Source organism: Caenorhabditis elegans, chromosome II (assembly GCF_000002985.6).
Source record: "Caenorhabditis elegans chromosome II".
NCBI lineage: Eukaryota > Metazoa > Nematoda > Chromadorea > Rhabditida > Rhabditidae > Caenorhabditis > Caenorhabditis elegans.
In genome coordinates, this window is record NC_003280.10 from 9223171 (window position 1) to 9250545 (window position 27375).

The following is a 27375-nucleotide window of genomic DNA, read 5'->3' on the forward strand; positions in this document are numbered from 1 at the left end:
ATTATTTGGCATCGTGAATTCCTGTTTATTGATATTTGTTAATATTTATGTTCTCTTTTTGAAAGTGAAGTTTTACTAATGTTAAATCAACTTTTCAGATCGGAATGGTTTTTCCCCGTCGTCGCTCAATAATTTCACAAGAAGAACGGATTAATAGGTTGAAGGAATCAAGACAGAAGTATAATCGGTTAGCAAAAAAGTCTACGAAGCCACCAACGGTTCCCATAGCTCCAAGAGCATCGATTGCTCCAAAACAGTCGGTAGCTCCGATGGTTTCCATGGCCCCTCAACAATCTATTGCTCAAAACAGTTCCACAGCTTTGAGGAACCCAGTCAGTCAAGTTGAACCTGAGGACGACTTCAAAATCGATCAAAATTCGCTAGATATGATTAAAAGTGGACGAATCGTCATTCCAGTGAATCGTCCATCGATAGCTGCGCCACGTCATACATTCGGAGCCAGAGAGTCATTGATTGGAAAGCCTATGAGCAGATTTGTAAGGACTTTATATTAGAAATGAACTTCATGAACTTTTTGTTTCAGAGAGCCTCGATCGCTTCCCGGGAGCCACGTGTAAGCTTGATGCCACTTGGTATTAATGTCTTCGAAGCAAATTCATCTCAAAGGAATGAGGTATTTGGATTGATATTTCTTGATTTTTAAGTTATGATTTTTTCAGGTCTCAGAATTTCTGAACAATATCACCTCTGGAGCAACTCCAGGCAAACCATCCTCTACCAACAACTCGCTCAATACCACGGGCAATCGTCAGCGAAAAATTCGATTTTTCGAAGTTGAATCCGCAATTCAGGAGGCGCGAGAGTCAGCTGAAGCTGATGGAATAGCTGCTTGTTCTTCTTCAGATGTTAGGCACAGTCCTATTTCGGATCTCAGTTTCAAGCCAACATCAATTTTATCGACGAAGAAGGCTGATAGAAAAGTATCATTGCTTATTATCCAATTTTCTTTCTAAAAAAAGGCTTTTCCAGAAGATCAATCTTGCCAATTGTCCATCGAAAACTCCTAGAACTGTTCTAAACTTTGATGAGACTGATAGCATGAACGATTCGTTGAATCAAGAAATGGAAGAAAAAGAAAAGGAAAATCACATTCAAGTGATCAGTTTTCAAACGTTAGTTAATTTCTAAAATTTAACGATTGTAATAATTCTTCATCTTTTCCAGAGTTCTATCGACACTTTGCGATCTAAAACCAGGTCTCTCCAAATATCATATTGCACTTATTGAAAAGTCAATCGAGAACTGGAAGAATATCTCCGCAGTGAAATCGCCAGAGAAAAACTCCCATGGTCCAATTCCGATTACTCCTCTCGGTTCGATCTTGGAAGCTATGAATATTGCCGAAGAAGATTCCGATGTGCAGGAATATGTTCCAGAGAAAAAGAAAAAACGACGAAGCTCAATGATGAAAGCTGGTGCTGTAAGGGTATGTGCATTTTTATAACAAGCATGTGCTCTTTTTTCAAAATTTTTAATTTTCTATCGAATTATGGAATTTTCATTCATTAATTGAAAAATTCTTTAGTGTTTGATTCGATACTTTGTCATTTTTTCAGAAAGTTTTCCGAAAAAAAAGAGTTGAAACTAATGCTACATTACTCATTTCTAGGCTAATTTTGAAATTTCGACGACTTTTTTTTGGGTGACAATTAAAAAAGATCAAGGAAAAAATCAAGAGAAACCAATGAATAAAAAACGCGAAAATTTTGAAACTTCTGTCGAAAATTCGAATTTGTTTCAGTAACTTCGTTTATATTTGCAAAATTCGGAATAAAATCAATAATAAATTTAGAAAAACTGTTAATTTGGATACATTTGTTTTTCTTCTTTTTAAATTTTTTTTTCAGCGTCGCTCAACCCTTCGTCGCTCAGCTCGAGGACTATTCAAACAGGACTAAACAATACAATTTATTATATGATGATTGATTACTGTGAATATATGTGATTTTTTATTTTATGTTTTGCCGAATGAAAACATTTCTTGTATAATTCTTAAATTAGAATAATTTATTGTCGAAACTCAAGGACAATGAAACATCATGAAAAAGAAGGGAACAATAATAAAATAATTAGACACCTCACATGGCTACCACTTATTTACAGACAATGTCATAATAAAAGTTATGTGAGAAGTGGGATGGGGAAACGAAAACAGAAGTTGTCGCATAGAAAACGCGGATACGGTAAGAATTCGTTCATAGAATTCAGGGAAGGGGATGCTTAACGACGACGGCAGCATGATCCACCGCATTGAGAATATCCAGATGAGCATCCACATCCAGAAGAGCTCGATTGGCATGGAACAACGATTTGAGCGGCTTGTTGACAGGTATTCTGGCAGGTTTGTTGGCAAATTGGCTGGCATTGAAGAACGGTAGCCGATGATTGGCAAGTGTTCATGCAGGAAGATTGACATTGATTCTGGCAGTTGTCTTGTTGTTGGAGGACAATGACCTGTAATATTGATTCATGAATTAATGGAAAATCAATATTATTACCTGTTGTTGGTTGCAGCTGTTTCCGGAGCAAGAGTTCGAGCACTGGGATTGACATTGAGAGTTGCACTGTTGGACACAGATTGGAGTTGGGCAGGCAGACTGGCACTGGTTGGAGCACGAGTTGGAGCATGAGTCTCCTTGTTGAGCGACGATGACGATTGGAGCCTGGTTGGATGTGCAGCTAGACGAGCAGGATGGCATGCATTGTGGCTGGCAGGTTGGCTGGCAGGCCTGTTGGCAGGAGGATTGGCAGGACTGAATGCAGATTGGGGTGCTGCAGGAGCTGGAGCACTGGTTGTTACAGTTGGATGAGCATGAGTTGTCCTGTTGAACAACGATGATTTGCTGATTGTTGTTGTTTCCTCCACAGGCTGGAGCACAAGCAGATTGGCAGTTGCATGTTGGGCAAGTCTGTTGGCAGGAAGACTGGCATGATCCACATTGGTTCTGTTGTGGTTGGAGAACGACAATTTGTGGAGCAGAGTTTCCGCAAGAGCTGGAGCATTGGTTGTTGCAGGATTGAGCACAGATTGGGGTGGCACAGGAGCTGATGCATTGTTGTTGGCATTGGTTGCAGTTGTTGGTTTGTGGAAGAAGGATGACTTGGTTGTTTCCTCCGCACTGTTGGTTACAAGCTGGCTGACATTGTTGGATGCATTGGGATGTTTGGCATGAGCTCTGGCACTGTTGCAGACAAACTGGGATGCATTGCACGTTGTTGTTGTTTCCGCAGCATGAGTTGGAGTTGGATGAACAGCACTGTCTCTTGGCACGCGACAACGCCAATCCGGTCTCGTTCTGCAGTTATTTAGGGCTCTTTTGTTTGACCGTAAGGAAAGACAGTGTGCTTAGATTTTTGCGCGCACACTCTGGGGGGCAATCGCGGAGAGAATCTTCATGCGCCCTTTGTTTACACTATCATTTTTCCTGTTTTTATCGGAGGGGAAAGAGCAGGAGAAGAAGCCAGCTGACCCCTTGAAATGACCACTTCACTTTGTATTAGTGAGGTCTCAAGGAATGGCCAATGACGGGAATAAATGAAATAAGAGTCTAGACAGTCATAAGGAAGCATCATAGTTAAAATTGAAAAGTTATTTAAACAAATGATTGCTGAAATTTGGATCCTGATGTACTAGACGCTATGCTTCAATTGGGCATGATCAATAAGATCATGATCATAACCAGCTTGTTCCTAAAGCCTATTCATTATTCCTATTCATGCACATTGTGCATTCAATACCCACATCCGCGCCGTGTCCTAATGGTTAGGTACACAGAAAACACGAAAATAATAGTGAGCATAAAAGAGGGAAAGTATGACTGAATGCTTAAATAAATGTTCAAAAGTACAAAAGTAGTATTTAAAAAAGAAATTTACCTTGACAGTCTCTTCGTCAGCGAAGACGAAGGTACTGGAGAGGGCCAGAACGGCGATAAGAAGAATCGAAGCTGCTCTGCGGGCTGCCATTGAAACAAAAATGTGGGGAATAATGAGTTGGGTAAAAGAAGGAGAAGGACTAGAACTCGAAGGCTCTGTATTCTGTCCAGATGGCACTGCGTACCTTTTATATAGCGGCGGGAGATGGGTGGGGGTAATGGGGAGGAAGGCGCCGGCGGTCGGTCGGTCGCGGCACACTTCGACTCCGCCCCGCGCGGAGCCAGGAGTGCTTAAGCGTTCGAAACAACTCCTTGAATCGGAGGATTGAGGGAGAGTCCAGTACCCTCAAGAGATCTCATCTTTTTGCCTGGAGATAGTGATTGAGACAATGAGGACTAGACGAAAAACATTTCATAATTCATACTCGGAAACCGGAGGTCCTCAAAGCCTTGAAGGGTACTGTAGTTTTGAAATAACCTGTATGACTTGAAGCTTGTATACTTTAGAACTATTCACCAAATGAGTGGATTATTTGTTCAGCTTTGGTAAATTATATAGCTACCAGTAAATTTTCGGAGTAAACCAAAGAATATGATAACGCAACTTGGTAGTTTTTTGAAGCGCATGCTGAAATAAAAATGGTCACACAGCGAAAAATAATTTAATTATCTTTCTTGATTTGTGATTTTAAAAGTTTTTACCACGACTGCTCTAATTTGACGACTCATATCTCGACTGTCATGAGTTATATCAAAAAATGTTCTACTATTGATATATAGATAAACATTTTACACGCATTTGGTTTGTTGACAATTTTTTGATAAAACCAAAGAGAACCGAGATATAAGCTTTCAATGTAAAGCAAAGACAATTCAAAAAACGCTGCTAAAATTGTTTATTTTTCAAAATCTTTCAGTACCTGGAAATATTAAAATCGGTACAATACTTGGATTTTTTAACGTTTTAGATGCACATAATTTATTATGTGTGTGACTTCCTTTTTCAATTTTTCTAAATAAAATTCCATGACCAATGCTTCTAGTTTCCAAATGTTCCGGACACTCTTAGCTTAGATATCAAAAATCTCTGCTTATCACTAAATACAGTATGCTCTCAATGCTCATTTGCTCTCTTCTTCTACCCGCATACTTTTTCATTCTCCTTATGCCCTTTGTAGGAATGTCGTCCCTGCTGACCCCCTCTCGCGAGCAATCATCATCCATAAATAGCAGCAACCGCACTGATTATCTTGTTTAGTTCAAGTTGCGCAATTTTTCGCTTCAAGTATTTCGAACATCTATAAAAAGATGCTCGGAGAAGACTGCTTACATAAAAACACATGTTTGTCGCTTTTCGTATCTCCAAATCTAGCCTGTTCTTTATCTCTTGATCTCCCCTACTTCACAGTGAATAAAAACATTTTTCATTCACATTCTTCATGAACCTGATGAAAAGTTGGTCAACTAAAACTCACACAATTGAAGTATTTGCTTACTTTTCGTATTGAATTTAATGGTCACTTTACCAATGCAATGCAGCTGGTTGCCATGTGAATTCAATTGTGACGTGGAACACGTGGAAAACAACTAGAAACTCCGAGAGGACCGGATTTCTGGGTCAGACATTGATGAGTCATACGGAATCACATCATTTGACAGTTTTAACCGTCTGGAGGCTCCCGGTTGGCAAATAGAAATTTCAATTGAACGCATTTCGTTGTGAGCAGCAATGTATGTAGTTTCTTGTTTTTGACGAGAGCTTATCACGTACAAATTCAGACTACGGTAAAATATTTTCGAAGAGGTACGCATCAATTGTATGTTACACAATCTAGTACCAATTTTTCCTGTTTATGTTTCAGGGCTCGTCGAAGTTGTCAGTAGTAGTAGATATACTTGAACCAATTATGATATCAACTTCCCTACTCATAAATCATGTCAATTTGATATTATTATGTGTACTATAGCTCCCTGCAATATACCTCGGTATTTGCCGGTTAATTTCTGCCTAATTTCGAATAAAAACAATGTACAACTTCTCTTCTAGTTGCACCTTTACAGAAATTCTCAAATGATTCATCCCGTCATTTGTCGGTAAGTCTCTGAACATAAGTTCAATGAATCAAGGTAAGTCAACATGAGTCGTTTCTTCTGTCTTTACTGCGCAGAGCATCGTAAACTGATCACCGAAACAGTTTCCAACTGTATGACTTCTCTTTTTGAGCTAGAGATTTTCCGGTTTAGCTTAATTGAATGGAACATTGTTTGATATTGCAATTGTGCCTATTTATGTTCTTTGACAATTTTTGATAGACATCAAAATTTCAACTTTTAATATATGTTTTGAAAATAGAGATTTTCTGTGAATGTGAAATTTCTCAGGAAAATAGCATTAAATTTTTTTTTTACAATTGCTACTGAACATTTGGAACGGAGTAATTTTTGAACCAAAAATCAAAAAGTGTTGTTTCTATAGCCAGTTTTGGAGCCAGTTTTCCTGTTGTAATTTCCTCTCAAACGATGTTTGGTGTATGTTTCAACGTGTTCTAATCCACGTGTACTTTTCCATGCGCGACCTACATTCAAACAATGATTGCTTTTAAAAAACCGGATCGGTGCAAAAAATGCGTAATACGTTGACACGGTGGGAGGAGGTGCACCCAACATTATAATACTTTTCTTGGAGAAAAGAGAAAGAGAGAGAGAGAGAAGGAAATGGGTGAAATGAGCACATGTTTGTCTGTATATTGTCTTCTCAGGAAACATTTGTGCAAGGAATTGCAAGTGAGAGACCCTAAACACCCGGAATTTTCGAAGCCGACCTTATTTGCCTCGTTTTGAGATGAACACAGTTTTCACGGATATTTGACTCCTATCAGTGACGGGAGTATTGCGGGGGATGCCTTGTCTTGGATGAACAACATTTTGAACTTTAACAATTATTTTTTTTTCAAACTGCTGTCCGAATACAAATTAAAAAAAGTGTACTATTTCAGAAAATAATCCTTACCTTCAAAAGTTCTATTAGTTCTGAAATACTGAGAACAAGACTCGATGAAATAAACTTACGACATAAGTATTTCTCATTTAAGAATAAAAAGTGACCACACGCCTACATCGCCTACACCTACATCGCCTATAAAATTTATTGCTTACCTAATTATTGTGGTCCGTATAATATATTTTTACGACAGCCTATGTAGGCCTATGTAGGTATCCACGTTTGAACCTTTATCAAAGCAGTATAATCAACTTTTCGGCATGATCTTACAATCATAATAATTTTTCCTGAATTTCGGGTCTCGCAATATGTAGATATTGATGGTTTATGTTTCTGATTCTAGCAATAACAGTCTACAAGACACCACAATATTTGCGTCGAAACTATAGACAGTTCAACGATCGAGATCCAAACTATGCTAACATCGGATTCCACACCTTTGTTTTATGATTGTTCAACTATTCTTCAACATCTTGAAACTCGAATACTTCCGGATTGTTCCTTTTATTTGATTGGGGAGTGCATCGGCACCGGATTGATATGAGAAGATAACACCCACCCCGATGGAATTTGTGTGATGATTGCCAAGAATGATTACCGAGCTCGTCGTCGAGCCTTAAAAAATAATCTGCCGGAAATGATAATCTGTCGATGCTCTTTGCGAGATGCCATATCATATCGTCCCATGTGTACTCACATTCTCTAATCTTCTCCATCAAGGTCTCACTGGGGGAGGCTCTCAGGCACACTGAACCGGTCAATTTGGTTGTGTTGCCGATGGAAGAGAATCTGATGGTCAGAGTCTGTTTGCGCTCTCTTTTTTTGCATTTCTCTGCGCACTGAGTCGTTGTAAAATGTTTGATGGAAAAAAGAAAAGACAAAGGAATTTGAAAGTTGAGGAAAAAAATTATAAGAAGAGCAAGAGGTAAAAGGGCATAACAGGGATTGACCTGGTTTTTACAAGTTGCACTAAATCTAGAACAACCAACTTGGAAACTTGTCAACGGCTAAAAATTTCAATAGAACTTTAGCAAAAATCGACTAATCGAGCAATGCAATTCTATCGGTGACTGAACTGAGATTATTTTTGAAAAACTAAATTAAAAATCGCATTACAAATTCTAAGAGAATTAAAAAACGAAGCTCTTTAATTTCCAAAAACATTTCAGTTTCGCTTCGAACAGTTATGCATTTTCTAAATCCTTCAGTATGCTTTCCTGGTTTCAAAATAACGATATTTTCACAGAAAATTCTTTGTCTGCAAAGTTATTCATAAAATGACGTTTTATGTACCTGCCTCGTATCAAATTGGTTTTTTGGCCTCAACCATGTGTCTTATTCTCTCAATTTCCGTACACTTTCACCCAGTTCACTATCAATTGTCATCATGTAGAAAACAAATAAATACTCTCTACTGATGTTCTCCAATATGATTATCAGTTTTCTATTGATTGTTTTATTGTATTAACAACCATGGTTCACTATAAGCTTACATATTTCTTGTCTCGTGGACTTGGAGACGTTTCTCGTCAGCTGTTCCATTTGGCAGACGTAGATTTCGAAGACGAGAGGCTTGAAAAGCCTCACTTTTTGGAGAAGAAAGAGACATATCCATTCAAACAAGTCCCAGTGCTCTCTGTTGATGGATTTCAAATTCCCCAATCTATGGCAATTGCTAGGTACTTGGCAAAGAAGTTTGGTATGTAAAGTTTCTATACACTTTAATAAAACAAGCTTATTCCGTAAATTATTTATTTCAGGATTCGCAGGAAAAACAGCTGAAGAGTCAGCAATGGTGGATGCATTTGTCGACCAATTCAAAGACTTTTACTCCGAAATTCGTGACTATTACTACACCATGTTAGGTCTTGGATTGACTGATCTGGACGGTGATGAACAGAAGGATAAGGTCCTGATTCCGGCAAGAGACAAATTTCTGCCACTTCTTACCAGATATCTTGAGAAGAGCAAGTCAGGATTTTTAGTGGACGGAGGCCTTACTTTTGCTGATTTGATTATTCTTGATAACATGACGTCGCTTCTCAATTGGTGGCCAGAATATGCAAATGATTATCCAGTGGTTCGTTATTAAAATAAGTTTTATGAAGATGTATCTGTCAGTTTCAGATTCTTGCTTGGAGGGATAAGGTGATGAACTATCCGAGATTGAAAGAATACATTGAGAAGAGACCAGTCACTATGTACTAATTTTATAGAATTAAAGTTTAATTTTTCATAGATTTTTTAAAAAAAGTTCAAATAAACTATTATTTTAAAAAATGTTCAAATATTTACAATTTAAATTTCTGTTTTTACTTCGACTTTTTAAGAATTCCGTTTTCAAAAAAAAAACAATGATATCACTTAAAAATATATCTCCCGGTTGATAGAAATTTTAAAATAATCGGTCAGGAATTACATATTGGTTGTGAAGTTTTATTGAAAATTTGGAATTATGAACACTTAAACTTGTTCAGTTTTCTTCAAAGCTTCCTCTCGTTGCAATTACAAACAATTTATTTATCAAAAAATATTTTGCTAATTATTCGCATGATTATCGCAAACATACGATGAATCCCTCAGGTGCGAGAAAAGTGAAAAGATATATTTCTTTTCCGAAAAGAAAAGTCTTTTTGATTTAAAATGGAAAGTTGCACTTGTTGATTGATGCATTTTCCCTTCTTCATCGTCTTCTCCTGATCCTTAAGCCTTGTCTCAAAACGCTCCGCCCTCTTTCCCTCGTCCCGGTTTTCGTTTATCAGCTTAACACGAGCTAGTATCGACTAGCCGTCGTTGTACAGACGAATTAGGTCAGAAAATGGAATCTATTGTTCCTGAAAAGAAACGCATTTTGGACGGAATTCATTGGCGTCTAATCGTGTTTCATTTTCATGCTTTTTCTTTTGTTTTTGAGTTAGCTTTGTTTCAAACTAGAATTATTGTTTCAAGTGTTTATTGGATTTTTTGGTCTTGTAGCTAAAGTTCGGTCCGTTGTACTGCTGGTTGCCAATCAAAAAACTAAAAAAAAACATTTTCTCACCCGCTAATCGTTTCAACTCTTGTAAAGACATTCCTATTTTAATCCCACAATTGTTTTCTTATTAAAAACCTTTATTAAACGGATTTCCAAAAAATAAACAAAATTGGAATTTCAGGTGTTGCCTCTCAGAAATGAGGATTTATATTCTACTTGCGGTGTTCATCAGTTCTTGTCTTGCAGACACAAGTGGTTAGTCTACCATTTCTAGATTCATCTCTCGCAAAAAAGCTTGCAAAAAGCATTATTTTTTAGTTCTTCGTCCATGTTTCGAACGATATCCAAACCATCGGCTAGTCAATGTCAGACCATATCATAGTGAATGGAGAATGAAAACAGAGGATATGTGCTTGCTCTTCTGTGCACAATCTGCGGTAAAATATTATTTTTAAAACATTTTTGATATTTAAATGCTCGTTAGAGATTTCAAAACATTTTTTAATCGGAAGTTTATGGTAAATCCACAGAACAGTTGTTCTCATTTTATATTTTTTTGTTAAAAAAATAAATTCAACAGTCGGAAACTTACTGTAGCAGGTAGATAATAAATATTTGATTGAACTCCTAAAATCATTTTTTCTCTGGTATGGTTGATACTTTTCATGTTCTCAATAAGGAAAATGCCAATTTGTTAGAACGCTTTTTTAAAAATACGAAATTCAATTAACAGAAAATATAAAATAATTATGTTTCAGTCTCGATGCCGTTCAGTCGTATACGACACTGTTCAACACATCTGCCACTACTTCTCGGATGAAGGCGTCGATCAGGCAATCCTATCAGCCAAAATGACCTACCTTCGTGTCGTGTCTCAATCTTGTTTGCGTGAGTCTTTTTTGATTTATTTCGGACACATTTCTTCTTTTGTCTCTTTTTCTGGAGAAGAGGTATTCTGTTCGGAGATAACAGGGAAGAGAGGGAATCGAGATATTTTGTAATGATAATTGTGATAAAAGTGAAAATTTTGGAGTGGATAAGTTGGAGGATCGTGCAGATTGTGGTTTGATTTCATCGTTCAGAAGGTTCAAAAACATTTTTCAAGCATGTTACACAGTTTTTTGTAATCTTTCAAAACCTCGGACTATTAGTTGATTAAACTTCAAAGTTAGAATTCTAGAATAATTCAGAAAATAATTTAAAGGAAATTTAAAGAAAATTCCCTTTTTTAGCCCACTTAAAAAAAGAACGAAAGGTGACAAAGCGTTTTAGTTGCTGCGCTCGGCTGGTTACGATGCCAAGTAGTAATTTCATATTTTCAGAAGAAAGCTCCGAAATTGCCTCGGATCCGAAAACTTCACCACCAGATGCTCCACCAACTCTTCTTCCAAATTCCTTTAATAGTATTAATGAAATTCAACAAGATATCCACGAAGAACTCGCAATTCCACAACCACCAACAGAAGAAGAGCAGATTACGTCGACCGAAGCTTCCATTCCAGAAGTTGTTACATTCGAAACTGCTACCCAGGAAGCTATGAATAATGATGAAGATCTAGCTGTTGTTACAACTGAAAAACCATTTGTCCCTCCAACTTCTACCTCAGAAAATGTTAATATTGATGAAGAAGATTTGGATGCTGAATTGAAATCTGTAATGGAACAACCATCACAATTCACAGGATCATTTGCTGATTCTGATGCTCAAATTGATAATAATGGTGTCTATAGAGATAAGACTTCAAGCGAACAAAGATGGATGAATTCCATGGAAAAAATGGATGTGAAGCCTTCTGAAACTAAAAAATCAATCGATGAAAAACTAGAGGACCTCAAGACAGAAAACAAAGATAAATATGAAATGTTGATGGGAACGAGTCAAGAATCCGATCCGGAAGTTGCAGTGGAAACTCAAAAACTTAAGAATAACTTGAGATACGGAGCAAAGGTTATTAAATTCGACGAAGAAGCAGCATTTAGAAAACAATCCGAATTGAGAAGAAAGCCAGTTGGAGCAAAGAGAAGACCTGATCTGAAACCAGTTACAATTTCTTCAACGAGTTATATTCAAAAAGCAAAATCATTCTTGGATGAGGTTAACGAAGAAGAGGAGAATGAAAACATTATTGAAACAGGTAAAAAATTGATTAAAAAATGAATTCAAAACTTCCAATCTAGTTGTTATTTCAGAATGCCAACAAGACGATGTTGATGTGTGGATCGCTTTTGAGAACAGCGCACAAGCTGAAGAATCAGAAAACGTTGATATCGATTCAAATGTTCCAAATAAAAGAGAGTGCGAGAAAATTTGCAAAGAGAAGGTACTTTTTTCATTATAAAAATCACCCAAATAACCATCATTCCAGAATTGCCGATCTTACACTTACTTCGAAAAGACTCACACATGTCACTTGAGCACCAAATCCGACGGAGTAACAATCAAAGCTCCACCTTCTGGAGATTTCACAGCTACTACATCCACAAAGTTCTGCTATCCAAGAACATTCTCAGTTTTCGACGGATGTTCCAACTTTGTTGCATTCCGTGATTATTCAGTGAGAATTGAAGCAGTCGAAGAATTCAATGATTTACCAAAAGGATACGATGGAATGCAATTATGTATTGAGTTGTGTGTTTTGTCCACCAAATTCACATGCAGATCATCAACATTCAATCCAATAACTGGACAATGTAGACTGATGACTGAAGATTCCATGACAAGCCCAGATTCTTTTGAATATGATGAGTTCCAGAAGGCATTGTACTTTGAAAATGGATGTACAAATGCTGAGAATGAGACTCCAGGCTCTTCTGATAGAAACGTGGAAATTGTTGAGGTAAAGCCGAAGAAGATGAAGCACAGGTAAGATGATTTCCGTTTCAATATTTTTTTTTTGGTTTCAATAACTAAAAAATGAATTTCAGATCAATTAAGATAAAGAAGATTCGTCGTCGTCGTCACTAGATCATCCATATGTTCTCTAGATGTTGTTTGTTTCCATTCATAATTTTCAATTTCTGATTTCCGATTTTTTTTCAATCTTCGCTACAGGTGCCATTGTACATTCCTAATAAGTATTAATAATACCTATTTTAATAATTTGTTTTGATCTGATCAAAGAATTTTATGTTAATTTTTTACAATAAATTATTTTTTGTTGTATAAACTGACAAATTCAACATTTTATGAATTTTTCAAATAACCAGCATCGGATACTTTTCTGACTTGTTAAAATAGCAGAGAAATAGTTTGATTGAACCCAAAAAGTCTGAATGAGACAATAAATAATGAGATTAATAGTTTTCAATCAATTCATCAAACATTGCCCTAATATCAATTCATTTATTGTCTCTACCGGAACATGACAGTCATCCAGTGCAAATGGACAAAAAAACAATGTTTGCCGGTTCTCGTTCTTCTAAATTTCCAAAGTCTTTGGAATGGCGATGATGACCAGTCCGAATTAGCGCTCAATCTGGAGCCGATGATCTGTTGTGTCTACAGACTTCCGAATGCACTACCCGCAACTCTTTGTGGCTCATTTTGTGCCGACGGATACTAGAGTGACACTGGCCTAACGAGGTGAGACGGACAACGGCGACGCCATCATTTGAACCAGGATGGCCAATAAAATTTTAGATTCTAGTATTCAGGTTGGTTTGATTTTTTCATTTCTTTTAATTATGTTTAGTTCTACATTTTAAATTTTGTGTGATTAAAGTGTAATAATGACACATATTTTTTATCAAAAACTATTGAATTCTTTTTACAATTTTTCAGCAAAAAAAGTTTATTTGAACATTCAAATCAAGATTTTAATGATTTTAGAAGACCTAAAAGGCATTAATACTTTACATCAACTTTTATACAAATAATGCCATAATACTGTAGGATTACTGTAGTGAATAATTTTAAAATTGTTTGGTACGGTTTGTGCAACTGCAAAATAATAAATGCGGTCAGTAAATTGGCTCACCGGAATCCAACAATTTATCAAGCATATACAACTGTATTTCATGTTTTCTCGAAATTCAAACTTTGACCTGTTGAAGTCATCGATCAAATGTTTTCTCCTTCAAACTTTTAAAGATTTTATCTTTACAATAATGACGCCATTGGGCTGGAAATGCAACTGGTTCAGGTTTTAAAACTCTTTATTTTACATGAAACCCTATTAAAATGAGAAATTTGAAAATTGGTGATATTTGAAGTTCTAAAGAATTTGTTCCAACCTTCCACATACTATTGTTTCAGAATAACCAAAACTTGGGAAGTTTGGAAGATGGCAGTGGTTTTGAGAAAATTGAAATGAAGGAGAGAAGCGGCGATGCTGAAAAAGGAAACTTTGAGAAGAAAGAGAAAAAAGTTGTACAAATTCAGGTAAGGCTACTAAAAAGATTCATTCCAAAGATAAGGTTCGTTTTGTGGGAGGTGGACAAAATAACTGGATTACTGTAAGAAATGCAGAGATGCGGAAACAATTCATGATGACTAAAAATTTGTATAAAAAGATGCTGGCGTTGTGCCAGAGTGCAAAATTTAATGATTGCTTTCAAGTCAATTTTCTTGGGCAAAAATTTAGCAAGAAGTGGGTGGAAAAAACTGAATAGGCTTGGAAGATTTTGACCTCGCAGTTTTTTAACCCTAAATAGCCTAAACCTAAACATTTTCTCACACGTGTTTCCCAGTCGTTTACTAATTTGTTATCAATGTCAACCCCAATAACATGTGTTCAGAACATTGGATTTTCCTTTTTCATACTAACTTCATTAGTGACTAGCATAACAGGTATGTTCATCCTGTCAAACATTTGTCAAAACGTATCAAATAATTCTAAAAAATCATTGTCTCTAGAAGTGTATATCATCTTTTGTAACCCTCCATCTTCAACCACTGACGCCTATGAACTATTTCGAGTGTAAATCTCTTGTCTTTTTTTTTGTTTCTTCTTCTTCAACTAATGATTATTATCTCTTATGTTATATATGTCCAGTTGCTGACTGAATTCTCGATATTTTTGGCATTTTACCTCCCTTTTTGTAGGTTGATGGTTTTGAACTTGGATTGTCTTACAAGTAGATGGTGTTTACCGCTAAGATGCAAAGCTTGGTGTTTGAATATTTTTTCAAAGAGTTGTTGTACAAACATTTTGTATCTCTGTGTAATTTTCAGATAAGAACGATGTAAAAAATCAAATGATTTCATTCACGCTCAGTTTTATTAATTTTAGAATTAAAAAAAAATTTCACCTATTATTCCTCTCACAGAAACTGTTTTCCCATTCCCATTCTTCAAAAAATCACAATGGTCACAATTCTTGGATTAGACACAACTTTTCATCGTAGTTCTTAGTGGTTATTGTCATCATTTTTTATTGAATTTACATATTTCTTCTGTAGTAATCTGAAATAATCTGTTGTAGAGGGGACATTGTTGGAATTTTGATTCCTACCTTCTTCACATTTTCGGCAATATTTTAAACGTTCTATTTTTGTTTAAAATCTATAAGTGTACAGTTATCAAAAACTACGAAGATTCAAAACGTAATTGTACAAATTTAAAGTATTTTTGGAAACAATTGATTAATTGATGAACGTGAATATTGGGTTCTTCAGTCGATCTATTGAATGATCAAATAAATATTTTCAAAACTATTAAATATTAACAATGGTTGCTTGGCATTACAACACGCAATTAACTTCATTTTGTAATCGATTTTCTCAACATGAAGTTTCTAGTCTAAAAAGGGTGTAGCTCTGAAAAGTTAAAAACGCATGACAAATTTGTTATAACAGTTTAATTTAATTTTTTTCTTATCTTGAACAATTATTTTGTTGATTCTTTGCATATTACTGGAAGTAACAACGAAAACTAGTTATACTATTTGAAAATTAATTTCAAGAAAAAAGTTAAAATTACTTTTCCCAATACCTCTTTTTTGTCTTCTCTCCTTATCCTCTTCACATACTTAATCACTTTTCTTCGTCTTTTCATTCTCTTAAAATATGATCAGTATTATCATAGATACATACTACTACGAGACCGAGAAGGAGAAAAAAAATGAAATTTGATAAAGAGTTGTGAGTGCCTTCTACATTCCGATTGAACCATTTGAATTCAAATTAAAAGAAAGGCTATCAAGGATATTGGATCGAAATATTAGAAATCTAGAAGAGCCCGAAAAAATGGATGAACCTATGAATGTATTGCACTGTGATGGACCACTTCTTGTTGCAGCGAGTAGGAAAAGTACATTGGTTGAAAGAAGGGTAAGTCTATTAACATGTTTACCTTCTAATATTGTGAATACTAAATTTTTTTAAATTGAATTTTACTGAACATTCTTAAATTACCTGAAAAAATGGAATAGCTATCAAATTGGAAATATTTTCAGTTCTATACTATTGCGATAAATGAATTCTTAGAGTATATCTGAAAATCTCGACTTATTTTCAATTTAATTTCAAATAGTTTTTCATCATTGTAAAATAGTTCTTTGATGTTTAGTGTCTTCCACTTATCGAACATGAATCAAATAATTTGTTTATATACGAAAATAATTTTGGAACAAATAACTTGTTGCCTTATTATTTTATTTTTGAGCTGGAAAAAAACTGAAAAATAGTAACAATTTGATCTGAAATTTTAATGCTTTGAAATGTTCCTTTTTAATCGTATTTGTGATTTTTAAATACTCTTTTTCTTGCAATACATATTATCGCGTAGTCTATATTTGCTCGTAACTCTTATCAATTTCAACTCTTTACATATTTTCTTCTTTGACATCATTTTTTAATTGCATAGTGTTCTTTGACATTTTGCTTTCTTGGTGCAAATAATTTATCCAAACAAGGACAAAACAGATTTGTGGACATGTACACAGTATGAAATATTAGCTTTGTATTCCAAAGTTTTTTATTTCAAATGTTAGTTTCCAAAAATTATTATTTTTATAGTTATACTGAACCAACTTCTAAAACATTATACTGAACCAACTTCTAAAACTATTAAACTCTTATTAAACGTTAACATTGGCATTGGCTTCTTGCAATATTGTGTTCTAAACTGTTTGAGGTTTTTAGAAAATACTTATTTGCTTTCCTGTTACGTTGTGTTTTTCAGCTTCAACCAAACCCTTCTCCCCAACCATAACACAAGTTTCAAAAATACAACTTTTCTATAATTAAGTCTATAAATTTTCTCCAAGTTTTCACATGTCTCACGATCATATGATTGATACGACCGTGAACTTATGAGAAGATTTATAGTGTCAGAATGATCTACAGTACATTTCAAAGTGCATTTGACCACCGGGTCTGATAACATGTTTCAAGGGAAACTTTTGTGAACTTGGAATCAATGACGTGAATAATATTAGCTTCGGAAATTATCGTTTTTGAGCTTTGGGGCGAGTATGTAACCTAAACTTTAAAAACTAGACAATTTTATTGAAGTGTTAACGTTATTGGTGAAGTTGGACGCTTTTCAAAAATACTAACAGTAGTAAATAAACATGTTTTTTCGAAACTATGCAATTCAAAATACTTGGAGTTATTATCGGCTAACTAATTAATTATTATGAAAAGATAATTTGAAGAATTTTAAAGCATAAAAAAATAAAATCCCAAAATAATAATGTTTAACAAGGGCCAAAATGTAGAATGAATAACTAACCATACATGTTTAACTTCCTCGATGAGTTCACTTTATTATTAGAAATTTGAAAATTGAAAACTTCCCTGTACAAGGATCAACTGCAACATTATAAGGAAAATCAGAATACCTTCGAAAGTTTCAATTAACTGAAATAAAAAGATTGATTACAACTTCCAAATGACCGCATTCCGGTTCCATACTTTGGTCGAAAGAACACCATATATTTTTCTGCCCAAATCAAATATTTGTAAAGTATTTCGGAAGAAACAGAGTTTTTTGGACCAACTTGGTTAATAAATTACACGAAAAAAAACGAAGGAGAAGATGACAATGAGAAGACCGCACCCAAATGTCCCGTTCTATTGTCTTTGTCGTTGTAAGTGTCAGTGAAATGATATTTATGATAACAATTAGGTAAATTATCCTCTTGAACTTATATTGAAAAACCAAATATTTCGAAGATTATTGTCAAACTGTGATTCATCTTTATGGAATGTACTAAAATTGCGAATACTCATCACTAGAAAGCAATTTCTTTTACAAACTTATTTTTTTGGAAAAAATAGTATGAGAAATATTTTTTAAAAACTTGAACTTAAAAAAGGCAAAGTTTTGAGTTTGAAGTATGAAAATTACCGAGAGAAGTGGCGTAACATAGCTCTATGTATTTTGAATAGAATTTGCGAAATTGCCAAATTTCCGCATAGTAGGAAAAACTATTTATATAGTGCCATTTTTTGAGCTTTTCCTTCTGCGTACCATTTTCTCAACACTTCAATATTTTGGAAAACTTCCGCAACACCAAAATCAGGCGGTTTGACTGGAGTATAGAGAATCAAACTCCGGAAGTTCGACTTAATCCGGTTTGCTGGCGACAGTCTGATTTTTAGAATATATTTTTACACCTGAATCGCGACTATTAAAAGGTCGTTAACGCTGATACACCCTCTCAACTTTATCAATTTTTATGCCAAATACTATGCAACTTTAAAAATATTGAATTCGCTTTTTTTTCAATTCAATCTAATAATTTCAATTGATAATAATGAGAACACCTGACAAGAAAAGATCATAAGATTCTGCCTACCAGTGACACGAATCATCTGATCCAAAAGTCGAATAAACATGAGAGACAGGCGAAAATGAGAGTCCGAAAAATACACGAAAAAGGGAATTCCTCAGTGATATGGATAAGTCTTCAATGATTGAATCTTGCCCCCGACCTGTCGCTTATCACTCATCATTTGGGTTCTTTTGGCGCTTCTCATATCGATTGAAGATAGCTATTGGTATAGAAAATTGGACACCAGATTCTTCATATTCCTATTTCAATTCTACGTCTATCGAAAGTTCAAGATCTCTCTCACTCACCCCTACAACTGATTATTTTACCTGTGTTCTTTTTGTGTGGCGCCTGCTGAGACAAAAGTAGTTCTTATTGGCACCGCCCATTGAATGTCAGACGTTGGTTTGTCGTCTAAGACGTCTTCATCTCGGTCACCTCAACCGACGAAGAACACACTGAACAATGACAGCTACTGTCGGACCATTTGATTTAAGTGAATCTGTTGAATTTGATTCTACTATTCATCCACATCCATCACAATGCACAATTGTATCGATGCAGGAAAAACAAGAGGAAGAGGAAAAGAAATGGAAAAAGAAGAAAAAGGTATTGTTTCTTGGTTTCTATCTTCTTTTTTAAAAGTCATCATTCTTGATGAATTCTTGTCTAGATTCAAATTGATAAGCGCTTTTTTGTGATCGATTTTGTCGCTTTGTCACTTACTGATTAGTATTTCAGTTTCAGCAGCTTTGAAGCTTCAACATCCTATTCATCATTTTTTTGGATACTATTACGATATCATATACTTTGTTTCTGCTGAAAACCTAGTAAAGCCACATGGACCGATAGGTCTCGCCGCGAGAAATTGAGCATGCAGAATTACATGTTGCCATGGGTCCCGCCACGATTATTATTGCGCCAATCCTATTCATTTTTCCACAGCTTAACAACCCATCATTTTCTTCCTTGAAATCAAGATGCCAATGTTGAAATTTTATTCAAAAATAATCGCTTTCCTTATCAAATTAGAAATTCTTAATATCTTATCATGTTCCCTCAAAATATCCATGAGAATTTTTGGATTTGGATTATTTTTTCCAGTCTTCCGAAAACTTTCACTTTTTTACACATGTTTTAAATATTCAAATAATGTGTACATTAAACTTTTGAATACATTCTTGCAATTTTCAACTTTGGTCGTAATTCTCTTTTAAACTTCCGCGCAAAAACCAACAACGATGCTCCGTTCTCCCTGTGGCACGTGTTGTTTACCGTAAATCGACACAAGTTTTTTTCGGTTTTTTGCAACGTGTTCGTGAATTTTATTTATTTTCTCCGACTCGGAAGATGTTTTTCGCTAAAAGAATAAAAGAATTGCATTTTTTGTGTATTTGGCTACAAAATGATGTCTCTGACGCCTAGTTTCTCCGATGTTTAACCTACTTTTTTCATATGTTCTTGTTCTCACTCCGCTCCAACGTTTGTATTCTCTGCGCTTTCTGTTTTATTTAGCGAATTACTTTAAATTAGTTCCAGAGGCTTCTATGAGTTTCACATACATCGATATTGATAGCGAAGTTGAGAGCACTGGTCAGTAAGATTTTTCTTGAGTTATTTCATTCAAAAAAGCAATTAGAAATACTTTGAAATATGCGCATTTTTCTATGTTTCCCATGAAATAACTATTTCGAGTACATTTCTCAATCGATTTTTCGTCTCAATAGCTGAAAAATCTCGATTCTTCCTTCTTCAGCGATGTCAGAACGTGTTCGTGCAAGACATAAGAAGCGTGTTCCTCACACTTCAGAAGATGTAATGGCTTTTGAGCCAGATGTGGATTTTTCGACCGCTGGAGGACATTTTCCACGTGTCTACCTGCCACCGGAGCACGAACGGAAATATAGTGATGATGAAGACGATGGAGAATATAATGATGAAGATTTCGCTCATTTAATACCGGATCCTGTCAGTTTTTACTAATACTTGGACTTTAACCCTCATGAAATGGACTAAAAATTTTAAACTATTCAAATACTTCATAAACATTAAAGATTTAAAATAGCAGCAATTAAAAATTTCAAGTAACAGATTTTAAAAAAATCAGATATTCAAAAATTTCTCATTCTCTTATATTTCAGAACGTGGACCCCAATGCAAACTGGTTCAAACGAACACATGACACACTTAAAGGAGATATCTCATCTATATTGTTACTCTTATTCTTATATCTTCTTCAAGGAGTTCCGCTCGGATTAATCGGAGCTATTCCATTGTTATTATCCGGAAAACATGTATCATATGGATCACAAGCTATTTTTTCATTTGCATATTGGCCTTTTAGGTATGTTATAATCAATTGGATGCGCAGCACAAACGTTTTTTTTTCAGTTTGAAACTATTATGGGCTCCAATTGTCGATTCAGTATTCTCAAAACGTCTTGGAAGAAGGAAATCATGGATGGTTCCATGTCAATATCTTATTGGAGCATTCATGCTTTACCTTTCCTATAAAGTTAATGATATTATGGGAGATAATGGAGGATCACCAAATGTCGTGTTTCTGATGCTCATCTTTTTACCACTCAACTTCCTTGCAGCTACACAAGATATTGCTGTGGATGGATGGGCATTAACTATGCTTTCAAGGTGAGTAGTTTTTGAAAAACTAACTAAAAAATGAAAATTCGTTTTTTCTTTACGGAAAAACGTATGAAAATTCGCCCAAAATAATGTAACCGGAAAATAAATAAAAAATAAAAATAATTATTTCTATTTTTTCAATGTTGAAAAAATTTTTTAGAACAATATATAAATTTATTTAAACATATTTATTCGGTATATTGGAACTTTTTTTTTCTGTCGTTTAGGGTTCAAATTCATTCGATAAAAAACATAAAAAAATAATTTCTTCCAATTCTTGGCTAAAAGTGATTTTGTATCAAAAACTTGTTCTGTTCAGAATACCTTTGATCAAACTTCCATGTAGCCCTAAGTAAACAAATAACTTTTCAAGGGCAAGTTAAGCCATGCTTCAATTAACTGCTATTGATCAATTTAACAAATTAAATTTCGGAAATCGAGTAAAAATTGCAAAATTTCGTTGCAAATTAAAGTTTATGTTCTGTAAAAATTGTTCAAAATGATGGGGATCAGGACTGTTGCAAAAAAATTAAGACCAAAAAACAAGTAATGTTTCGGTCGAAATTTGGACCAAAAAACAAAAAAAAATCAATTTTTGATTTCAAACGGGACAAAACGGAAATTTTTCATAAAATATTAAAAATTGAATGAACGGAAGGTTTTTTGTCCTTTTTTTGTCTAACTTTTTGCTGAATCAGTGTTTTAATTTATTTTTTAGTTTTTCTTGGTCTCAAAAAACCAAAAAATATGTTTTTCCCAAAAAAAAAAAACAGCCCTGATATGCAAAGAAAAAAGATATTAAAATAATTTTACTTATTTTCAGGAAAAATGTTGGATATGCCTCCACTTGTAATGCAGTAGGCCAGACTGCAGGATATTTCCTTGGAAACATTGTTTTTTTGGCTCTCGAATCTCCTACATTTTGCAATGATTTCCTGAGATCAAAAGAGAATTACAAAGATACTGGAATCATCGACCTAGCAGGTAGATTTTCGTTTTCATCCAATTTCCTCGAAGGGAAAACTCATAAAAATCGGGTTGCGAGTTTCCGATTCCAATTTTAGTCCGTTTTTTGTGAGAAATTGGTGAAATGACGTTTTTGGCGAGCCCCTTATGGCAGAAAGTTGGGGCATTTTAAGGGTTCCCCGGGGAGCTAATAGAATGAATTTTTTTTGTTTTTGGTTGGAAGATAAAGAGAAAAATGAAAGATATATAAATTGAAAAATTGAGTGAAAATTCGAAAAAAGTCGTATTAATTGAATATAACTGTAGAAAAATAATTTTTAAAAATCTGAATTTTTTCAGTTTTGCAAAATTTAAAAAAATCATAAAAAATACTATAAAAAATTTTACAGTTAAATTTAGTTATTATAGCCCAATATCTTTAATTTTAAGCTAAAATTCCCCACTTTTAAGATAATTTACAACTACCAATTAAGGTTGTTTTCTGTTTTATGCATATTTTTTTATAGGAAAACTCTAGTTTAAATTAATTTTAAATCAAGTTTTTTAAACCTTTCATTTCAGCCACTAGACATTACAACAGAGCGTTTTTGAAATTAAAATAAAACCGCAAAAAATCACAAATTTCAAAGATTTCGACACCTCATTTATAGCTTAAAAATCATTCATGCTTCAATTATGATCACTACATTGCCTCCTAACATGTCCTTCCAATCCAATAATATGTATCGAACAGCATCATTTCGCACGATGTGTTCTTGTATTGATCATAGACAGCACTCATTCCATATCCACCCCGTTCGCTTACAATTACTGCACTCCACCAGAATCCGAAACGTTCTTCTGCTTGTTGTTTGAGATATCTGAAATTGTGGTTTCGGGTTTTTTTAAAGTTTAATGCACTTTAAAAAAAACATTTAGACGTAACGAAAGGTTCTCGGCACATTTCGTATGCTCTAAACAGGTGAAGTTGAGGAAGTTATAGTCAAAAATCACGTTGAACTTTTCTATGAGTCTACGTGCTAAAAATAACATTAAATTTGAAAAGTAATTAGAATAGTCTCGAACTAAATTGGAAATCCCACTTAGCATATTTTTTTGGATATCTGAATTTATCGATGCACCATGTGCAACCTCAACTCACTTTGCCTGATAACTGTATTGGTGTGGGTATATTCCAACAGTCTCTAACACCAACTCCCGTAATTTCTCCGATTTACAATTGTCGTGTTTCGCTGAAATTTTTTTTCGATTAAGGTATTTAAGGTATGACCCGACAGAACTTACCCCTCATTGCCATAGCTGAAAGAACAGCAATCAATAGGAATACGGCAGCTAGTCGTGTCGGCATACCGATGATGACACAAGTAAGGAGGAACAACTAAAAATGATTGAAATGGAGAAGGACGGGGGTTTCCTCTTTCTTTCTTTTTAAAGAATTTTTAGAGAAGCATAAAAGTAGAGGGCGGGACTTTACTCTGAGATTTTCGGAGCTCTTTCTCTTTCTCTCTTTCACCCACACCGAAACCCAGAGATACTTTTTCTTTTCGTCAAGTTTTTTGTTCTATTTATGAGATGCACCCACGCCGCACCAAATCTATTTCGGAAGAATTGAAAGATGGACTGATGTGAACAAAAAAAAACAGAATAGACACAAAGTAAAATAAACGCGCGTCAATGAGGAAAAAAGTTTTATCCGTGGGTGGATTTGATTTGAATGATGTATCTTGGGGATTCCCGATGTTCTGGAAGTGACGGGGGATACCAGAAGATGGATTCTATCATAAACATTAACCATCTTAAAACCTTTCATTAAGTATTGCAAATATTGGCAGAACTAGCGGATATTTAAAATAAAACTACTACAATAAAGTGACAATTCCAAAAATAATAATTTTTGAGTTCTAGACGGTTGTGGGGTGTTCCCATTGCAACTATGCATAACAATAATAATCTCGCCTTCGCCTTCCAATTGTTTATACCGCCTGAAATCAATACCAATTGGTCACTCGCATAAATTTTAATAAATATCAAAACAAACAAAGTGGGGAAACCCTACTAGATTTCGGGGAACAGGAATTTTACTTTCTCAAAATTATATCCAACTTTTCAGGGTATGTCTTCTTCTGGGGATGGGTATTCATTGTTACCACAACATTGGTACTCGTTCTGAAGCGTGAAGTTGACAAGTCAGTGCCATCGAATCAAAACAATGGAGAAGTTGTTCCAGCTGGAGAAGAGGATGAAGAATTGGAACTTGGAGTTGCTGAATCGTATGCCGTATTGTACAAGATTCTCAAACTGAAATCAATTCATTATATGGTCGCAATTCTTCTTACTGGTAAACTAGCGTTTGCCGCTTCTGATGGAATGACCAGTTTGAAATTGATCGAAATGGGAATTCCAAAGGATCGGCTAGCAGGTATTGGAGTTTTCCTGACACCAATGCAAATCATGTTACCATGGATGATTGGAAAATGGACCGCTGGGCCTCGTCCATTGAACGTATTCCTATTGGCTTTCCCATACAGAATTTTCATTGGAGGAGTCTTTGCTGCACTTGTTTGGTGGACTCCACATTTTAGTCTTCCCGATGGAAAGTTTGAATACTCGGTTTATATTGTTTGGATTACCGGATACATTTTCCATCAGGTAGGAAAAATCAAAATATTTTAGTAATTGTAAAATTATAAAATTTTTACAGCTTGCCACATACTCGATGTTCGTCTCAATGATGGCATTCATTGCTCAAATTTCTGATCCTCGAATTGGTGGAACTTACATGACCATGTTGAACACTCTTAACAATTTGGGAGGAAATTGGCCGGTTACTGTAGTTTTAGCAGTGACAGATTGGTTTACCTACAAAGATTGTGTTGTCAAGGGAACGAAAGAGTGAGTTGAAAAAATCTCGACTGCTTTAGGATAATTTAAACTTCCAATTTTTTTTCAGAATTTTGTACGCTTGTAATACGAAAGTGTTAGCTGATCAATGCTCGTCTGGTGGTGATGTATGTGAAGTGGCAGTTGATGGATATTTCATTTCGGTTGCAATTTGTTCCGTTATAGGAGTTATTTGGTAAGTAAACAGAGAATCTTACACCCCTCATGAATGTGATAATTTGGAATGAAATACGTGATTAAAACGTTACTTCCTTTCCTTTCGATTCGTTTGACCTGACCTTCAACCGACACATTCACACCCAAAAAAAGAATTGTGAAGAAATAAATTTCTTTCAGGTACAAAGTGTTCTACAACAAGATCAAGTACCTGCAGAAGATTCCACGAAGCCAATGGAGAGTCTTCCCATCAAGATCTGCCGAATAAAAGATCCCTATGAAACGAAAATTCTTACTTAAAAATAATTTAATCCTTTATTTTTTTGCATGCACAACAAACAAATAGTAGAATAATAATAATGTTTCCGGGCGTTTTTTTAGCGTTTAATGTATTTTTATCTCCTGTCATTTTTTTGTATAACTATGATTCTCAGTTTTAGTGAATCGCATGGCTTGGTCTGACTCCTCTCTCTCTCCTCCACAGCTTTCCCCTGGTCCTCACAGTTTTTCTTTTGGCATTCATAATTTTTAAAAGATCCTGTGTTCTCTCTTCCTCTCCCCTCTTTCTCTGTGATAATAATTATGCCAAGGTTTGTGATGATTGAAATGACTTCAATTTGATTGAATTCTTATTATTTATTCTTCTTTCTGTCCTTTTCTTTCTATATATAGTACATAATAAATGGTTATATAATGTTAGAAATATTAAACCACTGATAGCGGGGTATCTCCAGAGTTTGGATAATCGTCAATGTCCATTTCATTCGGGGTGTCATCGTGTTGGGCATCAACTCGTGGGCATGTAGCACGGAGCTCCAAAGGATACTGTTCAGGTGTGGGGCAAAGTGTTTCAAATTTGACGGTTCCTTCCTCGTCCTGAAAATAGTTAGTTCAAGGTTTTTTGAACTCTTGATAATATCTCTTATTATTAAAAGTTTTGCAAAAAGTCACGAGTGATCAAATACGGGTGGTCTCACGACTCAGAAAACAAGTAAAATATTTAGAAGATAATGAGATTCAGATCAGGTGTGCGCGGCAAACGATTTTTCCGGCAAATCGGCAATTTGGTAAATTGCCAGAATTGAACATTTCCAGCAAACGCCGAAAAATTTCGGCAAATTGTGGTTTTGCCCTTGTTTTGGAAATATCAGAATTTCAATTTTAATCCTACATCTATTTTGAAAAGTAAGCAAATTCTATGAAAATATCTAACGAAAACGGGAAAAAAATTTCGAGTGTTTTCGTGTTATAAAAAACCCTCTAAACATTTCCGGAAAATCGGCAATTTTTCAAAAATTAAAATTTCCAGCAAATCGGCTAACCGGCAAGTTGCCGGAATTAAAAAATTCCGACAAACCGGCAATTCATCTCTCTAAGATTCGCGTGAGCAAATATAAAATTTAAAAGGATCCTTACCAATTCATCCAAAGTCCACAATCCGATATTTCTGTGACAGACGTATGGTGTGACAATTGATCCAGTTTGTTGTGTGTTATTATTGCACAATCCAGCCATCACCAATTGATCTTTCAAGTGTACTCGAACGATTTTTCGAGAATTTTGCTCAATGCACTCGGTTCGGCATACTGAAAAGAAATCTTTCGAAATTTAATGGGGAACATATGTTTATTGTAGTTTGGAATACCAACTAAGTTGCATGGTAATTTATTTCCAATAGACTATGAAATACAAGCGATGGTAGGCTAATGCACCTGGAATCGTATGTGCCTGCCTACCAGAGTTTTATTCAATAACTTTGCATAATATGAAACAACTCAGGCTAATTTAACTTCAAGTATTTTCATAATAAACTTAACTGTATAAACATCTAAGTATCCATTAATCAAATACACAAGGTAAAATAGTATTCAGATTGACGGTAACTTCATTCTCAATTCATGTTTCAATCTAATGTCCAATAAGAATTAAAAAACTTACATCCAACACTTCCTGAATCCACAATTAAAACAAATGTTGAAAATACAAAGAAAATAGTTGACCACATAATTTTAAACTTCTTCAAAAAGAGACTGGAACAGTTCGCGGTGAAGCGAAGTGGGTGGATCTTTTTGAGAAGACACTTTACGTCTTTTTTCGTTTCTTTTTTTCTCAAATTTC

At 34.9% G+C, this 27375-nt stretch overlaps 7 protein-coding genes and 1 non-coding gene across 12 annotated transcripts; 4 read left to right on the forward strand and 4 right to left on the reverse strand.

Annotated features, from left to right (window-relative positions):
- The first annotated feature begins 98 nt into the window (after nucleotides 1-98).
- ZK1067.3 (uncharacterized protein) lies at nucleotides 99-2006 on the forward strand. Its single transcript, NM_063564.7, has 6 exons — nucleotides 99-497; nucleotides 545-634; nucleotides 681-941; nucleotides 991-1133; nucleotides 1186-1447; nucleotides 1869-2006. Exons 1-6 carry the CDS (start codon nucleotides 105-107, stop codon nucleotides 1917-1919), a joined length of 1200 nt encoding a protein of 399 aa, NP_495965.2. The 5' UTR covers nucleotides 99-104; the 3' UTR covers nucleotides 1920-2006.
- A 9-nt stretch (nucleotides 2007-2015) lies between these two features.
- abu-14 (Activated in Blocked Unfolded protein response) lies at nucleotides 2016-4044 on the reverse strand. The gene is made up of 3 exons (NM_063565.9): nucleotides 3898-4044; nucleotides 2520-3317; nucleotides 2016-2475 (listed from the first exon to the last, which is right to left on the reverse strand). Exons 1-3 carry the CDS (start codon nucleotides 3985-3987, stop codon nucleotides 2242-2244), a joined length of 1122 nt encoding a protein of 373 aa, NP_495966.2. The 5' UTR covers nucleotides 3988-4044; the 3' UTR covers nucleotides 2016-2241.
- Nucleotides 4045-8286: 4242 nt separating this feature from the next.
- gst-13 (glutathione transferase) lies at nucleotides 8287-9174 on the forward strand. The gene is made up of 3 exons (NM_063566.7): nucleotides 8287-8596; nucleotides 8658-8977; nucleotides 9025-9174. Exons 1-3 carry the CDS (start codon nucleotides 8371-8373, stop codon nucleotides 9103-9105), a joined length of 627 nt encoding a protein of 208 aa, NP_495967.1. The 5' UTR covers nucleotides 8287-8370; the 3' UTR covers nucleotides 9106-9174.
- Nucleotides 9175-10052: 878 nt separating this feature from the next.
- T26C5.2 (Apple domain-containing protein) lies at nucleotides 10053-13074 on the forward strand. Its single transcript, NM_063567.7, has 7 exons — nucleotides 10053-10126; nucleotides 10190-10308; nucleotides 10630-10759; nucleotides 11194-12006; nucleotides 12062-12192; nucleotides 12238-12734; nucleotides 12797-13074. The coding sequence occupies exons 1-7, from the start codon at nucleotides 10069-10071 to the stop codon at nucleotides 12834-12836; spliced, it is 1788 nt and encodes a 595-aa protein (NP_495968.3). The 5' UTR covers nucleotides 10053-10068; the 3' UTR covers nucleotides 12837-13074.
- Nucleotides 13075-13412: 338 nt separating this feature from the next.
- T26C5.3 (Acetyl-coenzyme A transporter 1) lies at nucleotides 13413-25956 on the forward strand. 5 transcript variants are annotated; one of them, NM_001027199.7, is made up of 9 exons: nucleotides 13413-13525; nucleotides 14127-14252; nucleotides 20733-20935; nucleotides 20983-21240; nucleotides 22058-22218; nucleotides 24311-24849; nucleotides 24902-25092; nucleotides 25151-25276; nucleotides 25438-25915. In NM_001027199.7, the coding sequence occupies exons 1-9, from the start codon at nucleotides 13493-13495 to the stop codon at nucleotides 25523-25525; spliced, it is 1725 nt and encodes a 574-aa protein (NP_001022370.1). In that variant the 5' UTR covers nucleotides 13413-13492; the 3' UTR covers nucleotides 25526-25915. The 5 variants fall into 5 exon arrangements, with proteins under 5 accessions (NP_001022370.1, NP_001379476.1, NP_495970.1 ...); NM_063568.3 differs by lacking the exons at nucleotides 13413-13525; nucleotides 14127-14252 and adding exons at nucleotides 20123-20184; nucleotides 20348-20559 and having other exon boundaries at nucleotides 25438-25953; NM_001393147.1 differs by lacking the exons at nucleotides 13413-13525; nucleotides 14127-14252 and adding an exon at nucleotides 15895-16141 and having other exon boundaries at nucleotides 25438-25953.
- Nucleotides 14011-15981, reverse strand: anr-51. The gene has a single exon (NR_101734.1).
- Nucleotides 22735-23578, reverse strand: nssp-21 (neuronal small secreted protein). The gene is made up of 3 exons (NM_001027200.7): nucleotides 23485-23578; nucleotides 23342-23432; nucleotides 22735-23060 (listed from the first exon to the last, which is right to left on the reverse strand). The coding sequence occupies exons 1-3, from the start codon at nucleotides 23546-23548 to the stop codon at nucleotides 22895-22897; spliced, it is 321 nt and encodes a 106-aa protein (NP_001022371.1). The 5' UTR covers nucleotides 23549-23578; the 3' UTR covers nucleotides 22735-22894.
- Nucleotides 25878-27352, reverse strand: T26C5.4 (uncharacterized protein). Its single transcript, NM_063570.2, has 3 exons — nucleotides 27196-27352; nucleotides 26674-26843; nucleotides 25878-26133 (listed from the first exon to the last, which is right to left on the reverse strand). Exons 1-3 carry the CDS (start codon nucleotides 27260-27262, stop codon nucleotides 25963-25965), a joined length of 408 nt encoding a protein of 135 aa, NP_495971.1. The 5' UTR covers nucleotides 27263-27352; the 3' UTR covers nucleotides 25878-25962.
- Nucleotides 27353-27375: the final 23 nt, after the last annotated feature.